Source organism: Petaurus breviceps, unplaced genomic scaffold (assembly GCF_028583685.1).
Source record: "Petaurus breviceps papuanus isolate PSGF00001 unplaced genomic scaffold, PetGlider_PUasm1.0 90895, whole genome shotgun sequence".
NCBI classification, from domain to species: Eukaryota; Metazoa; Chordata; class Mammalia; order Diprotodontia; family Petauridae; genus Petaurus; species Petaurus breviceps.
Window position 1 is genome coordinate 32012825 of NW_027187372.1, and position 17008 is coordinate 32029832.

The 17008-nt window shown below is 36.8% G+C and overlaps 1 protein-coding gene across 3 annotated transcripts in view; it reads right to left on the reverse strand.

The window, feature by feature from the left end:
* Positions 1-17008, reverse strand: part of LOC138151173 (nuclear ubiquitous casein and cyclin-dependent kinase substrate 1) — a 77678-nt gene that overhangs the window by 11283 nt on the left and 49387 nt on the right. For all 3 annotated transcript variants that reach the window (XM_069074692.1, XM_069074691.1, XM_069074693.1), the window contains 2 exons: positions 9753-9802; positions 7953-8058 (listed from right to left, as the gene is read on the reverse strand). In XM_069074692.1, coding sequence (XP_068930793.1) covers positions 7953-8058; positions 9753-9802 — 156 coding nt within the window. The remainder of the gene's footprint in view (positions 1-7952; positions 8059-9752; positions 9803-17008) is intronic.

Consider the following 17008-nt stretch of genomic DNA (forward strand, 5'->3'; position numbering starts at 1 on the left):
GAGGGAGCCCAGTATGAGGACAAAGCATAGGATTTAAAGAGTCAGGGAGAAGGTGTTCAAATCCCACCTCAAACACTGACTGTGTGATCCTGAGCAAGTCACATAACCTCTACTGCCCTTATTTCTTCACATGAAAAATGAGAAGTTGGACTGGATGACCTCAAAGGTTCCTTACAGCTCTCAATTTCTGAGCTATAAACTGATGAAGAATTAAGTGGCTTGAACCAGCTGAACAATAAATAAAAACCATCACAATAACATAAAGGAAAATAACTTTAAAAGATAATGCAGTAATAACAAAATCACAATTGCAGAACAGTGATGTCAACTTCAAACAGAAATAGAACAGAACAGAAACAAACAGAAACCTTTCGTAACAATCCCTGTGGAACACACATTAACTTAGAAAATCACCTATTAATATTATCTATATTCTATTGTATTTCTTATTTTGTTAAATATTTCTTGATTAAATTTAATCTGCACTCAGGAGTGCTGGTGGGCTATGAGCTTGACATTTTTACTACTAAAGAACATATAGATGACGATGAAGCATGTCTCCCACCTCTTGTCAGAGGTAAAGAATAAAAAAAAAATAAAGAGAGATAGAGATACACACACATACATTTTCAGACGTGTGAATTTGTTTTGCTTTACAAAACTTGCCTTTGTGGGGGACTGCAGGGAGGGTTGGGGATTGTGGGATGGAATGACAGTGATACCAAAAAAAAAGAACATCAATAAAATCATTAAAAAATACACATACGAGAGCAGGGACAGCTAGGTGATGCAGTGGATAGAGTATTAGCCCTGTGTCCAAATTCAGATTCAGACACTTTCTAGCTGTGTGACCCTGGGCAAGTCATTTCACTTTGATTGTCCCCTCACAGAGGCCCCCCCCCTCCCCATACATATATGAGAACAGATAGATGTGCAGAAGAGGACATATTGCAGGGTGGTATGGTATTCCTTGTAGTATATTTGTTATTGTTCAGTTGTTTTTTTAGTTGTGTTAAGACTCTCTGTGACCCCATTTGGGGTTTTCTTGGCAGAGATACTGGAGTGGTTACTACTTCCTTCTCCAACTCATTTTATAGATATAGGAAATTGAGGCAAACTGGTTTAAGTGAGTTACCCAGGGTCACACAGCTACAAGTGTCTGAGGCCAGATTTGAACTCAGGAAGGAGTCTTCCTGACTCCATGACCAGCGCTCTATCCACTGGGACTCTTAGTTGACCCAGTATATTTTAACACACATTTAAAAAACAAACTATATGTAAGTTTCACATAAAAAAAAATTCTCATTTTTTGTTCTCTGCAAAGTGGTATTTTTATGTCTGTTAAATTCAGAAAGAAAAAAAAAGCTACAAAAGCTTCTGTCTCACTCTGGATGGTTAAATTATTATAGAATGAGGGCAACAGACTCCTCTTGCTCCTAGTATTTTTAGCAAGTCATCTATTTACTAAGTATATAATCCTTTATAGTCCTTATGAAAAATACTGTTTCCAAACACCAAAAGAGCAAATGATTCCTCTAAAGGGTACATATTTCTTATTTTCTTATGTATATGTAGGCAAGGGTTCACATATGGGCATAATCTAAGGGTAAATGTGAATACTGGAGAGTGACTTCATAGTGAAATGTAAAAATGGGAGTTTATTAAACTAATATTATTTTCCATGAGTATGTCTTTTATGGCTATCCATTGGGGGTAGAGGGGAAGTTCTTATCAATAAGATAAATAAGCAACACTAGTCAGACAGCTTAATTTACTGGCAGGTCTATATATCTGCCTTAATTTATTGGCAGGAGAAACATAAACAGTTATCACTTCCACTCCCTGTCTGGGCACATAATCCACTTACCCCCCAAATACCTTAGAAATATTTTTTTAGGGAACATCATAAGCCATACAACATAAATGTACCTAAATGCTATTGTAAAATAATTTTCTGACCAAGAAAAAACCAACCTAAAATAATAAAACAGTAAAATAATAAAAATGCGAGAAAGGTGTTTTAAACATAGACCCACTTCTTCCCTCTCCCTTCAAAGGGAGTACATGAAAATAACATAGTGCAATGCAAAGAAACCTAGATTTGGAATCAAAAACCCAAGTTTTATTCTTGGTTCTGTCATTTTCCGTGTGACTCTGGTAAAGTCACAACCTCTCTGGGCTAACTGATCTCTTAAGATCACATAGAACTTTAAATTCCACCATTTTATTTTGCTAAGAAAATACTCATCTTTCTCCCCACCCCCTCTTTAGAATCTATTTTGCTTCAGACTAATGACTCCCTTAATCACTTACTTCCTCCCTTTTCCCTTAACTCCCCCCCCCCCCATTTCCTTGTTGGGTAAGATGTCTTATCTGTACCAAACTGTGTGAACATGTACTCTTTCCTCCTTGGAACAGTTCAGATGAGTGAAGTTTAATTGTCACCTGCTCCCTTCCCCCAGGACCCTGACTCCTCCTTGCTGCATAAACTCTATGCATACCCAATTTATAAGAGATAATTTTTCATACTCCTTCTTTCCCTCCCCTGTCCTCCCAATGTGTTCCTCTTCCCTAATCCATCCATTTTTCTTCTGAGATCATTAAAATAAAAAGAATCACTGCCTGGATCACTGTTTAATTAGACCTCCTCTACGGACCCCCAGTGATGACAGAATTCTGAGCAGCTACATGCATCATCTTCCAATATAAGAATTTAAAGCAATTTTACTTAATTAATGCTCATTCATGTTCACTTTTTTATGCTTCTATTCACTCCTGTGTTTGTGTGTACTCAGTTCTGGTCCTTTCATTAGGAATGCTTGTTTTGTTAAAGGTTCATTTTTCCTCCTGTATATAATAATATATAGTAATACTCAGTTTTGCTGGTTAAATTTTTTATTCTTGGTTCTAAAACTAAATCCTCTGTCTTCTGTAATAATGCATTCCAAGTTCTATGAAACTTTATCATTGTGGCTACTAAAACCTGGTAGTTGAATTCTTTATGTCTACTTGCTGTATTTTTTTTTGTTTGTTTTTTGACCTGGGAACTCTGGATTTTGGCTATAATATTCCTGGGAGTTTTTATTTTGGAATTTCTTTTAGGAGGGGACCAGTGTATTCTTTCAATTTCTACTTTGCCTTTTGTTTCTAAACTATCTGGACAGTTTTCTTGAAATATGTCTAGATGCTTTTTGTTTGTTTTTGCTCATGGCTTTCAAAGCAGTCTAATGGTTAAGTTAGTTCTGCTCAATCTGCTTTCTACCTTAGTTGCTTTTGTTGAGATACTTCACATCTTCTATTTTTCAGACTTTTGACTTTCTTTCTTGATGTCTCATGGAGTCATTACCTTCCATTCGGCCAATTCTAATTTCAAAGGAGTTATTTTCTTGAATAAGGTTTTGAACCTCTTTTTCCAAGTTGATTTTCTTATCTTTCTTCCCTAGCTCTTGTTTCTTTTCCCATTTTTAAATTATTTTTAGATCCACTGCTTCTAGAAATTCATGTTGGATTTGTGTACAAGATGCATTTTTCTTTGAGACTGCTTGTAGATTTTTTTCTGAGTCATATTCTTCTATGTCTTGAGCTTCCTTGTCACCATAATGCTCTTTATAATGAGGTTCTTGCTTGTTCTTCCTGTATATATATATATATATATATATATATATATTTTTATTGAGCAATCAGGGTTAAGTAACTTGCTCAAGGTTACACAGCCAGTTATTTCTGGGTGTGGTGCTGAGTGTCTGAGCCCGGGATTCCATCTCCAGGTTGTCCCAACACTGGAGCCAGTGCTCTTACTCGCTGAGCCACCTGGCTGCCCCTAAGCAATTGGGGTTAAGTAACTTGCTCAAGGTTACACGGCCAGGTGTTTCTGGGTGGTTGCTAAGTGTCTGAGCCCGGGAATCGATCTCCAGGTCTATCTCAACACTGGAGCCGGTGCTCTTACTCGCTGTGCTACCTGGCCACCCCTTCCTGTATATTTCTTGACTTTGTACTTTATGTATGTTAGTGTTGGACCCTACTCTTGGGAGGATGGGGTGGAGGTGTGTGGGGATGACTAGTCTGAGCTTTGGTCCTCTTATGTCCTGTTGCTTTCACAGCTCTGGCTAGAGGGGGGCTTGTGCCTGTAAGCTTTCCATGCTTCCAAAGTAGTTTAATTTGGAGATAGAGAGCTGTTTCTGACCTTCCTGATATGAGTTCTGCAGGTTCTCAACCCAGGTTTGGATCTCTTGGATTGTTCCTGGATGAGAATAGTTTCAGTAGACTGCTGATGGGCTCAGCCACTATTAACCTGCTGGGAGGCTCTAAAGATTCAGAGCATCTGAACAGCCAGCTCCCCTTTAGTCGGGGACACAAAGCTTTGCTTCCAGAATCAGAATCACACAGCCACCATTTGCCTTTGGAACTTTCTCCTTGCTCAGTACACATATGGGTCACTGTTCACAAATGCTCCTCTCTACACTGGGTTTGTGATCTAGAGCTAGGTAGTAGATGACACAGCTGCCAGATGACACCTCATCCAACACCCAGTGCTTGTTTAGGAATCCTTCGGTATCACCTTGTGACAGTGCTTCCTGCCTTTTCTTGGCCCTCCCAGTCCCCAAACTGCCAGGATGTTCCACAACATGCTCCTAACCAGAATCCATAACCAGGGCCCTCAACCCTCTCTGACTCCCAAACCTGCCCTAGGCTGAAAAAATGATTCATTTTCAGACTCTTTATTGATGAGAATCTAGGTATCTGTCAAGGAGATATATCAGGTGAACTAGACTCCAAATGTTTCCTCTCACTCTACCATCTTGATTCAGCCTCCAAAAATACAAATCCTTAGATTCCTTCTAACCTTAATTCAGCAACCTGTATTCTAATTCTGGCTCTGTAATCAACTGTCAGTTATACGATTTTGGGCAAAGTACTTTGTACCTCTCTATGCCTTACTTTCTATATCTGTCAATGAAGGGATAAGACTGGTTGTCTCCTGAGATACCTTCTAGTTTTATAATTCTGACTGGGAACAACCAAAGGAATAGATATTCATGCATAATCCCTTTAACTACTACCTTATTACTAATTAATTTTTGAATATAAAAGTTATTGGGGGTGGCTAGGTGGTGCAGTCAATAGAGCACCAGCCCTGGAGTCAGGAGGACCTGAGTTCAAATCTGGCCTCAGACACTTAATACAAAAACTAGCCTGTGACCTTGGGCAAGTCACTTAACCCCGATTGCCCTCCAAAATAAAAAAGAAAAGAAAAGTTATTGGCTCCCCTATTCATACTCAAATTATTCTATTAAGCCTAGGGTAACTGACAAAGAGATCAGATTTTTTAAAACTGAGAGGTCCATTTTGAGAAAATCTGCCATTCTGAAAACTACATATTTCTAATAAAATTACACTTGTCAACTATTATTTGTTAATATAAGACAAACAACTCAAGTATAAGTCATTTCAAATTTCTATCGCAATTACTAGACCCCTACAGTTATCTTCAGTCCTCCTACAGCCCTATTCACAGATTTTTAAGGAAAAGCCTGCAACTCTATCAGGGAAGGGCTAATGATAGCTGATTTTACAAGTGGAGAATGAAGAAAGGAAAATCAATTTCAATTAGTATGAAGAAATAAATGTAGCATACATTCAATTTAGTAATAATTCATTCAATTACCATGGGGCAACAGAGATATTATTGAAGCAAAGGAAAAATTCTTAATATAGGCCATTACTAGTAACTGGCAATTATTTATGATATGCACTGTTTGCAAGGCATTTATACTATAAATTATATTAACCTGCCCCTCACAACCCTGTTAAATACAAGTACTATAACCCTCATTTTATTTTATTTTTTGCCTTTTGGAGGGCAACTGGGGTTAAGTAACTTGCCCAAGGTTACATGGCTAGTTCTTTTTTGTGTGTGTTAAGGGTCTGAGGCCAGATCGGAACTCAGGTCCTCCTGACTCCAGTGCCACTGCACCACCTAGCCACCCCTATAACCCTCATCTTAAAGATGAGGAACCTGAGGGTCAGAGAAATTTTAACTTTGCTTATGATCATACAAGTAAGGAGCAATGCTGGTAGCATTTGAATCTAGGCGTCTCCTGACTTCAAATATGACACTTTCAAATAGGAATCTACAAAAGCAAGGAAAATAAATTTGGGGTCTAATTGCAAACAACATGCTACATGAGAAGAGAAAGCCTACAAAGTTAACTCTTGGGAGAACTAATAAAATAACAGCATAGACACTTATCAAGATTGGGCTAAATGCAGTCTGCCCTAGAGGCAGAGGATAAATATGGTCCAGGCCAGACAGATTCTGAGACACCTTCCAACTTTAAGATTCTGTGATTCCTTCTACTTCTTTTATTTTCTACCCATAAAAACTCACCTTAAAGATTCCAAAAGAAAAGCAAATGAAGATCTTTAGATTGGATCAGGATAACTGGAGACTAAACTAGAGTAAGATGCCACACCTAATATTTTAACTCTCACCAACTTACTAAATGACACAAATTGGACTTTTGCTTGGCCTTATTTTGGTGCAGTGAATTCAACACTTCAAGGTTAATGAATTAAAATAACTACAACAAATATTTTTTTGGTCTTCCTGTCCAGTCAAACAAGACAAGATAGTTTTAATGTCCTATTTTAAGTCAGCTCCCCCCACATAAGACACCTTCTGTTATACAGGATACCTATTCCCACCATAGCCATTCTTATCACCCTTTACCAGTTTCCAATTTAGTAAAAGTTAAAGACTAAAGTCTTTAAACAAGTAAAAAACATGAAAATATCCATTTATATAATCTCTTATTCTGGAAGTAGACCTTTTTTTAAAAAATAATCCCAATTAACAGTGAATGCTGGAGTTCAAAAGTTTTCTATTTATGGGATAGGTGAGGGTTTGTTAAACCCAGTTAAGAGTCCCCCATAATAAACAATAAGGATTTTCAATTAAGCTGGTTATACAACTCATATTTTATAAGTTCCAGTTTCACAATCCTGACAGTGATGCAATTTGTGATGTAGACTGGGACTAGCCAGATCATCAATAAAAGGAGACTAGCAGTAACTCTGAAGAACTGATGTGAAAAAGCAAAAAGGATGTAAAGCACATTATGTAAATAATCAAGTGGCAAAATAAAAGCCATACATTAATGTCTCCATACTTTTCCTCTACATGGAACTTAACTCCATGCTTTTCTTATTTCTACTTACAAAAATAAACGAAATTGAAAAACAATTAGGTGATCTAGCCCAAAATTATAAGCAGATGCAACTTGTTCAAGATCCTCTGGTGCATAGAGCCTGTACCCAAACTCAACTCCCTTGACTTCCTGATCCAGTCCTTTCTATTATGGACCAGAATTTTGAAAATGTGATCAGAAACAAGTTTGAATACTAAAAATTCTGGAGATCCATCCTTACAATCTGAATAACAAAACACAAAACCAAAGCAATTTTTTTTCAATTAGGAATACTGATCAGGTAATTTGACCTCCAAATATAAATGGTTAAAATATTAGGCATATATATCCTAAAAAATGTCAGAGAATAAAATATCCCAAATATAACAAAAAAAATCACAACAGCATTTTTCATAATGGCAAAAAAAATGGAAAAGAATGAACAAACTGTGGCATAAAATACATAAAAATGAAAAATGTGAGGAATTTCAGAGAAACATGGGAAGACTTACATGAACTGATAAACAATGAAATTAAAACCAGAAGAACATGCACAATAACCTAATAATGTAAACTAAAACAACAGGTAGGTAGATTCCAATTAATTGTCAAGACCAAGATAATTCCTGGAGAACAGGTGATGAAATATTGGAAAGAGGCTGTTTTGCTAACTGTGTTTCTTTTGTTATAAGGGAGGATTTGATGAGGGAGAAAGGGAGAAGATACATCAGATAACAAAAACAAGAGAAGTAGCACCTGTCTTACCTATCTTCCTGTGAATTTTTCCCAGACCGTCTCTTGTTTTTAGCTTCTCGGGGTGATGAACGGATTTTCTTAGCTGGAGGGGCTGAATCTCTTCCATAATCTTCATCTTAATGGTTAAAAATGAAATTAATTGTTTGCTTCCTAGAATAAAAATAAGCACTACATTCTTATTCAAGGTGTTCCTTGGTAATGGGATCAGGGTTCCCCTAAGACAGGGAGTCTTAACCTTTTCAGGAAACCTCAGGTAGTCTATTGAAACCTATAGATTCCTCCTCAGGATTAAATTTTTCAATGCATAAAATAAAGTATGTAGATAACAAAGAAAATTCTATACTGAAACAATTATAAATTTAAAAAAATTCATAGATCCCCCAACATTCTATCATTGCAGGTAAATAATTCATACCTACAATTTCACAGAATTAAAATCCCTCTGGATATAGAGGCAAAAGATCTTTATCAAGGCAAGAGATTTCCTACATATTAAAAAGCATTAACAAGACTTCAGAATTTGTGCTCATTCAGATAAGCTTAGAGAAAATTGTGTCAGAAGGCTGAAATCTAAAAGAATGAATTATTATTATTGATAATTTATATATGCTTACTTTGTGCTAGGCACTGTGCTTTATAAATATTATCTCATTTGATTCTCACAACAAACCTGGTGGTAGGTACTATTATCACCCTCATTTTATAGATGAGGAAACTGAGGCAGAAAGAGGTTAAGTGACTTGCCCAGGGTCATACAGTGTCTGAGTCCAGATATGAACTTAGGCCTTTCTGACTTCAGGCCCAATACTCTATCCATAATTAAGTGGCAAAATAAAGCCATACATTAATGTCTCCATATTTTTCCTCTACATGGAAATTCATGCTTTTCTTATTTCTACTAACAGGAATAAATGAATTTTTAAAACAATTAGGTGATGTTGCCCAACATTATATAAGCAGCTATCTATTATGAGCTAGCCACCGTAGCACTTATCAACCTAGAAAAGTAAACTTGAAGAAAATCCATAAGACTTAACATAGAGATCCTAACAACTTTTCTTTAAACTTAATTATTAATAGTAAAAAATTTTTTAAAGGCTTAAAAAAAAAAAAAAAGGACTAGAACATCCTATTTGGGGGATTCTTTTCTCTGCTAAAAAATCTTTTTTTTTTCCTTTTTTGGAGGGCAATTGGGGCTAAGTGACTTGCCCAAGGTCACATGGCTAGTTTTTGTGTTAAGTTTCGGAGGCCGAATTTGAACTCAGGTCCTCCTGACTCCAGGGCCAGTGCTCTATTCACTGTGCCACCTAGCCACTCCTGTGCTAAAAAATCTAATGAAGCCTGACATGTAAGAATTAAAATACAAAACAAAACAAAAAACCTAACACACACAAAAAAACATTATATTTTTTCAAGACAGTCACATCACAGTCATAAGCTAGGTATGGTACTGTGGATAGAGTGGTAAGACCTTTTGTCAGGCAGAACTGAGTTTAAATCTGGCTTCAAACACTTAACAGTGTGACCCCTGGGAAAGTCAATTTCTGCCTGCCTCGGTTTCTTTATCTGTAAAATAGGAATAGCACCCAATTCACAGGACTGTAGTATAGTAAGGATAAAATGAGATGTTTGTAAAATGCCTTGCAAATCTTAAAAGCTCTATATAAGTGCTTCTTATTATTATAGTACTGTCTGATATTATATAGAAACAGGATTTTCCTCCAACTCAAGATTTTTAAAAAAGCATTTAATATTATAGTACATTTTAGGGTATATATTATACTCCTTGTTAAAAGAGTATAAACTTACCTGCATCATCAGATTCTTGAAACTGTGAATAATCGACCACCTTCCTGTTTCTGTAAGGAAGAATTTAAATAGCAATTAATTAGAAACATAGGTCATAGGCATATTCAAGGTACCCAAAATACAGATCACCTGTTTTATTCAAAAGAATAGTTTCTATTTTATTCAACAAAAGACTCTACAAAAGGCACTTAAAAAGCAGTTCCCAAGAGATTTACTCTATATATTTCTTTATATTTAAAATTAATTTCTTGATAAGTACTGCAAAATTTCTTATTTTTTTAGCAGCTATTTTCTGGACAGTATTAAAACGCAGGATATTGAGCTATTAGAACCACCATTCAGTAATAGTCAAGCAGAATAATAGCAACACCTCTTTGGATCTTTTAAGTGCACGTCACAGATGTAGGGATTTTGAGATCCATAACAAAGAGAACGTTCCAAAACAAATTCCAACTAAGATAATGCCCCCCAAAAGCATTTTGATTGATTTAGCCCACAAAGGCATGATGATTCAAAGAAATTCAAACTGTGACCACTAAAATTTTAAAGATCTTTTTATATTTGAAGAAGTATATTCTCATTCACTAGACTAGGGACTACTACACTAATTTCTAATGTGCTTTTTCATGACCTCACTCAATTTAAAATGAACTTTAAAAACTAGAATTATAAAAAGCTATGTTTTTCAATTTAGTGATAATGTAGCACCATTATATTCTATGATTAAAGTCACAAATCAAACTAAAATGTACATCAAGTACATCAACAAATCAAATACAGACTACTAACTTAAGAATCAACAATTCTATATGCCCAAAGTGCTATAAAACCATGCATTTTCTTTTTTCAAATGTTTTAATTTCTGATTTCCATCATTCATTTCTGCCAGATTTTGAGTTACAAGTTTTCTCCCCGTTTTTCCCCTACCCACCTCCCCAAAATAGCAGTCCTATAGGATATCCCTTCCTCCAATCTGCTCTCTCGCATATCTTCTCCCATACCCCCTTAGACTTTCCCAGTAGGGCATGGTGGATCTCTATGCACCAGTGTCTATATATCTTATTTCCCAATTACATGTAAAATAGTATTAATAATAGTATACACACATACATATATGTATTTTAAACATTTGATTTTAAAATTTTGAATTCTAGATTCATTCTCTTCCTCCCTTGTCACCCACCCTTACTGGGAAGATAAGCAGTTCAGTATAGGTTGTACATGTGTGGCTAATGCAGAAAATTAACATAGTAGATATATTGTAAAAGACTCACTATATTTCCCTCTCTCCTATCCCACCTCCCACTTGTTCTATTCTCTGCTTTGATCCTGTCCATTTTCAAAAGTGGGTGCTTCCAACTTCCTTCCCCCCGCCCAGCCTGCCCTCCCTTCCATCATCCCCCCTCTCATCCCCTTCCCCCATACTCTCCTGCAGGGTGAGATGCCCTATTTAGTGTGTTTTCATTCCCTCCCCAAGCCAAATTCAATGAGAATAAGGTTGACCCATTCCCTTTTGTCTTCCTATTCTTCCCCTCCATTGTAACCACTTTCCCTTGCCTCTTCTATATGAGATAGTTTACCCCATTCTGTCTCTCCACATCTCCTCTCATTATATTCCTCTCTCACCGCTTAATTTCACCTATTATATTGGTTCTGTGCCCTCTATCTATGTATACCAGTAAACATACATACATACATTCACATATGTATTCATACACCCGTATACCCTCCGATATAGACATATATTTCTATTCCCTTCAACTTTTTTCATACTGAGAAAAGTTTCATCAGTTATAATGATCATTTTTCTATGTAGGAATGTTAATAGTTCAACTTTGACAAGTTCGTTATGATTTCCTTTCCCTGTTTAGCTTCTCATGCTTCTTGTATCTGAACGTCAAATTTTCTATTCAGCTCTGGTTTTTTCATCAAGAATGTTTCAAAGTCCTCTATTCCATTGAGTATTTTCCCCTGAAACATGATACTCAGTTTTGTTGGGTAGGTGACTCTTGGTTTTAATCCCAGCTCCTTTGCCCTCCTGAATATCATATTCCAAGCCCTTCAATCCCTCAGTGTAGAAGCTGCCAGATCCTGAGTTATCCTTATTGTGTTTCCATAATATTTAAATTGTTTCTTCCTGGCTGCTTGTAATATTCTCTCCTTGATCTGGGAATTTCGAAACCTGGCTATAATATTCCTAGGAGTTTTCTTTTTGGGATCTTTTTCAGGAGTTGATCAGTGGATTCTTTCAACCTCTATTTTGCCCTCTGGTTCTAGAACATCAGGGCAGTTTTCCTTGAGAATTTCTTGGAGGATGATTTCTAGGTTCTTTCTTTGATCATGGCTTTCAGGCAGTCCAATAATTTTTAAAATTATCTCTCCTGGATCTATTTTCCAGGTCAGTGGTTTTCCCCATGAGATATTTCACATTGCCTTCTATTCTTTCATTTGTTTGGATCTGGTTAACAGCATCTTGATTTCTCATAAAGTCATTAGCGTCCATTTGCTCCAATCTAATTCTGAAGCAATGATTCTCCTCAGTGAGTTTTTGAGATTCTTTTTCCATCTTGCAAATTCGGCTTTTTAAGGCATTCTTCTCCTCATTGCCTTTTTGAGCCTCTTTTGCCATTTGAGTTAGTCTATTTTTTAAGGTGTTATTTTCCTCAGGCTGTTGACTCTCATTTCTCTTCCCAATTTTTCCTCCACTTCTCTTATCTGCTTCTTAAGGTCCTCTATGGCCTGTAACTAGCTCATATTTTCCTTTGAAGATTTTGGTGCAGGAGTTCTGACTTCACTGTCTTTCTCCTGTTCCATGCTTTGCTCCTTTTTGTCCCCAAAATAGGAGTCTAATGTTGGATTTCTTCTGTTTGTTTTGCTTCCTTTGCCTGGTCATGTTGCCACTCAATTACTTGACTTTTGGGCTTTTTGCCATAGTAGGATTCTGCTACCAGACAGGGGAGCTTTGTACCAAACACTGGGGCTTTCTCAGCTGCCAGAGGTATTAGTTGGGTGCCCTCCCTGAAGCCTCCACATGCTCTGGCAAGCTGGTTGCACACCCCAGGATCTCCACCCTAGACCACAATCCAGATCCAAGCAGGTTAAAGAAAGAGTGATTACCCCTCAGACTGGTTGCTTGGCCCCCCTACAGTCTGCAGGCGAGAGTTGAAGCTGCCACGTGGAGGCGGCTGGGCCACAGCCCTCAGCGGCTTCTTGCCCCGGGGGCAAAAACCGTGGCACTCCCAAAGTCCACACTGCACTGATCTCTCACTTTGTCCTTCGCATCTATGTGTTGATAATTCTGGATCGCCACAGTTGCTGGTGATTTGGAGTCCCTCCAGCTGCGGCTAAAACCTCAGCGTGGAGCTGGGCTCGGCTCCCAGAGCCCTGTACTGCACTGACTGATTCCTGCTGGCCCGTCAGGCTGACCTCAGTGGGAGGCTAGCTTCTTTGTATCATTTTGTGGGTTCTGTAGCTCCAAAGTTTGTTCAGAGTCCCCTTTTACATGGATTGGAGGTGGTGAGAGCCGGAGCCGTTCAGAGGTCCTATTTCTACTCCACCCCCCTACTATTTCCCATGCATACTCTTTGACCTAGCAATATCACTACTAGGTCTGCATGCCAAAAGAGATTAAAAATAAAAAGAAAAGGACCTATATGTACAAAAATATTTAAAGCAGTCTTTTCTGGGGGTAAAGAATTAGAAGCTGAAGGTAACCCATCAATTGGTGAATGGCTGAACAAGGTTTGGTATGTAATTATGATGAAATACCATTGTTACAAGAAATGATGAGCAGAATGATCTCAGAAAAACCTGATAACACTTGCATGGGGATGCAAAGTGAAACTTACTGTATACAAAGTAACAGCAATATTGTAAGATGATCAGCTGTAAATGACTTAGTTATTCTCAGTAATATAACAGTGACAACTTTGAAGGACTTATGATGAAAAATGCTATCCATCCCCAGGGAAAGAACTGATGGTGTCTGACCACAGATTGAAAGATATTTTTAAAACTTTATTTTTCTTGAGGGTTTTTTTTTGGCCTGTTTTCTTTGACAACATGACTATTATGGATATGTTTTGCATGACTACACATGTATAACCTATACTGAATTGTTTGCCTTCTTAATAAGGGGGGGTGAGGGTGAGGAAGGAGAGAATTTGGAACTCAAAAGTTTTAAAAACAAATGTTAAAAAATTTTTTTATTTGTAACTGGAAAAAATAAAATATTAAATAAAAGCTAAAAGAAAAAAATTAACAGTTCCAATAGAGCCTCATGAGAAATGTAACATTCTTTTTGAGATTTATCTCTTTCGTTATTCACTTAATTTTCTATTGCCCCGGTTACTTGTTGCCAGCTATTCTCACATCAAGTCAGGTGATTTTTCCTTTTATTAAAAGTTTATCCAATCTTAGTATTTATCTTCCCCATGTATTACTAAACAATAGTAAAACAGATCAAAGTTTTATATCCATTTTAAAATTTCTAGTAATACACAACTGTATTACAATACATTATAATACTAATTTACAAAGTTGACTATTACTAGCGTAATCATGGAAAAAAGCAGCTTTTCTCCTCATAATACTGATACTGTTAATCTTTTTACTTCATCTAATACCAATTAAATAAACTGGAAATTTAAGTCAAGTGCCTGTTTTATAACTGAACTAAAATCAAGTTTTCCTAAATGTTGATCAAATATTTTAACTAAAGAAATTATCACTGCCCCGATTATTAAAATTATTTGACTTATAAAATTTCTTAAGTCAGAAGTTATATTTGGTTAAGTGACCAGATTCTCCTTAGTCTTCAAAGGATGCTATATATTTAGTATGCAACTAAAAGTAAAAAAGTTACTATGACACAAATAAATTGATACGTGGATTAACTTAAGATCTGAAAACACTCTCAATAAGTGTTATTTCCCACTATTTTAGGGTCTTTTCAAGGCAATTTTTCAAGCCCTACTTAATACAAAGAAAACTCTTAAGTAATTAGCATTAATATACTAATCACTCAAGATAAAGATAATTTCAATTCTAATTTTTCTTACTTTTCCAATCTTCTGTATTTAAAGGATGTTAAAAATTCTCCCTTTAATAAAAAGCTTCAATATTAACATCCAAAATAAATGAAATCTCACTGCCTTAGACAGAGAATGGTAGGACTGTAATTACTTTAATAACAGCAGTCTTATAAAAATAGAACAAAAATGAACTGAAAGAATTAAGAGAAGCACACTAACATCAATACAATTAAACTGAGAGACAAGTTAGTCAGATTCAGTTTCATTGTTTCAACATCTAACCTGAGAGGAAGCTATAAGGAGGGATTTCTCAAAACATGCTCAAGGGATGAGAATAGAGAAGGAAATTAACAATATACTAACAGTGTTGTAGATCCCTCCAAATCCTTACTTAAGGTAGTTCCAAGACTTTTTTTTTAAACTTTAAAGACAACTGAATATAATTGTGGTTTATTCATTATTATCTGTGTTTGCCTATTATCCTAATAGGTAAAATGTAAACTACAGCATAAATCACAGTATTTTGGAAGCGAAAATGAAGCCCAGGGACCACACATTCCAACTCATACCTAAAAGAAATCCCAGCAAAGGATACATAAGTACAAAAATATTTACAGCAGCTAAATCTAGAAACCAAGGAGGTGCTTGCCTACTGGCAAAAAACTAAACAAATATAGTATATGAATCTAATACAATATTATCATGCTCTAAAAAAATGAAAAAGAGGGGCGGCCAGGTAGCACAGCGAGTAAGAGCACTGGCTCCAGTGTTGAGAAGACCTGGAGATCGAATCCCGGGCTCAGACACTTAGCACCCACCCAGAAACACCTGGCCGTGTAACCTTGAGCAAGTTACTTAACCCCAATTGCTTAGGGGCGGCCAGGTGGCTCAGCGAGTAAGGGCTCCAGTATCGGGATGACCTGGATCAAATCCGGGCTCAGATACTCAGCACCACACCCAGAAATAACTGGCCGTGTAACCTTGAGCAAGTTACTTAACCCCGATTGCTTTTAAAAAAAAAAATGAAAAAGAAAAAAGTACCATTTCAGAAGAAGCTGGGAAGGCCTGTATAAACTCATGCTAAGTGAAGTAAGCAGAACTAAGAAAACAATTTATACAATGACAACGTTATAGAGGAAAAAAAACTTTGAAAGACTAGAAAGCTGAATGATGAAATGATAAAATATAGTCCAGAGGACAAAAGAGAAAAAAAAAACATGTCGGGGCGGCCAGGTAGCACAGCAAGTAAGAGCACTGGCTCCAATGTTGGGATGACCTGGGGATCGAATCTGGGCTCAAACACTTAGCACCTATACAGAAACACCTGGCCTTGTAACGTTGAGCAAGTTATTTAACCCCAATTGCTTAGGGGTGGCCAGGTGGCTCAGCGAGTAAGAGCACCAGCTCCAGTGTCGGGATGACCTGGGGATCAAATCCGGGCTCAGATACTTCACACCACACCCAGAAATAACTGGCCATGTAACCTTGAGCAAATTACTTAACCCCAACTGCTTAAAAAAAAAAAACAAAACACGTTACCCACCTCCTGTAGAGAGGGATGGATTTGAAAGGCAGAATGAAACATGCTTTTGAACATGGCCAATGTGAGAATTAGCTTTGTTTGATTATGAATATCTGTTATAAGGTTTTTTTCTCTTGGTTATTTTTCAGTTATGGAGGGAGAGAAAACAATGCTTGTTAATCAGTAAAAAAATTAAATGGAACCTCTCCAAGTGCTCATGTAAACTTTACTTAAAACTTACCACCTCCCAAGGCAGTCCACAGTTCATTCCCACTTTTGGATGGTTCTAACTGCAAGGAAGTTTTTCCTGATATTATGCCTAAATTTGCCTCTGTAATTTCCACTAATTTCCACCAGAATATTCATAGTTCTGTGTTCTAGGGCCAAAGGGAAAAAATTCAAACTCTTCTTCCATTACCCCTTTCAAATATCCGAAGCCAGGCTATTTTGTTCCTGAAGTCATCTCTTCTACAAACTAAAACTCCCAACCCTTGGATAAGCTACAAGCCTTACTGATTAGAGCAGGGGGGAAAGCAAGGATGCCCATTATCACCTAACTATAGAAATAAGACCAAAAAAAAAAAAGGAAATTAAAGTAAAAAAAAGGCAATGAGGAAACAAAACTTTCACTCTTTGTAGAGGGCAATGGTGGTATACTTGGAAGAACCCTAGACAATCAACTAATAAATCTAGTTGAAAAA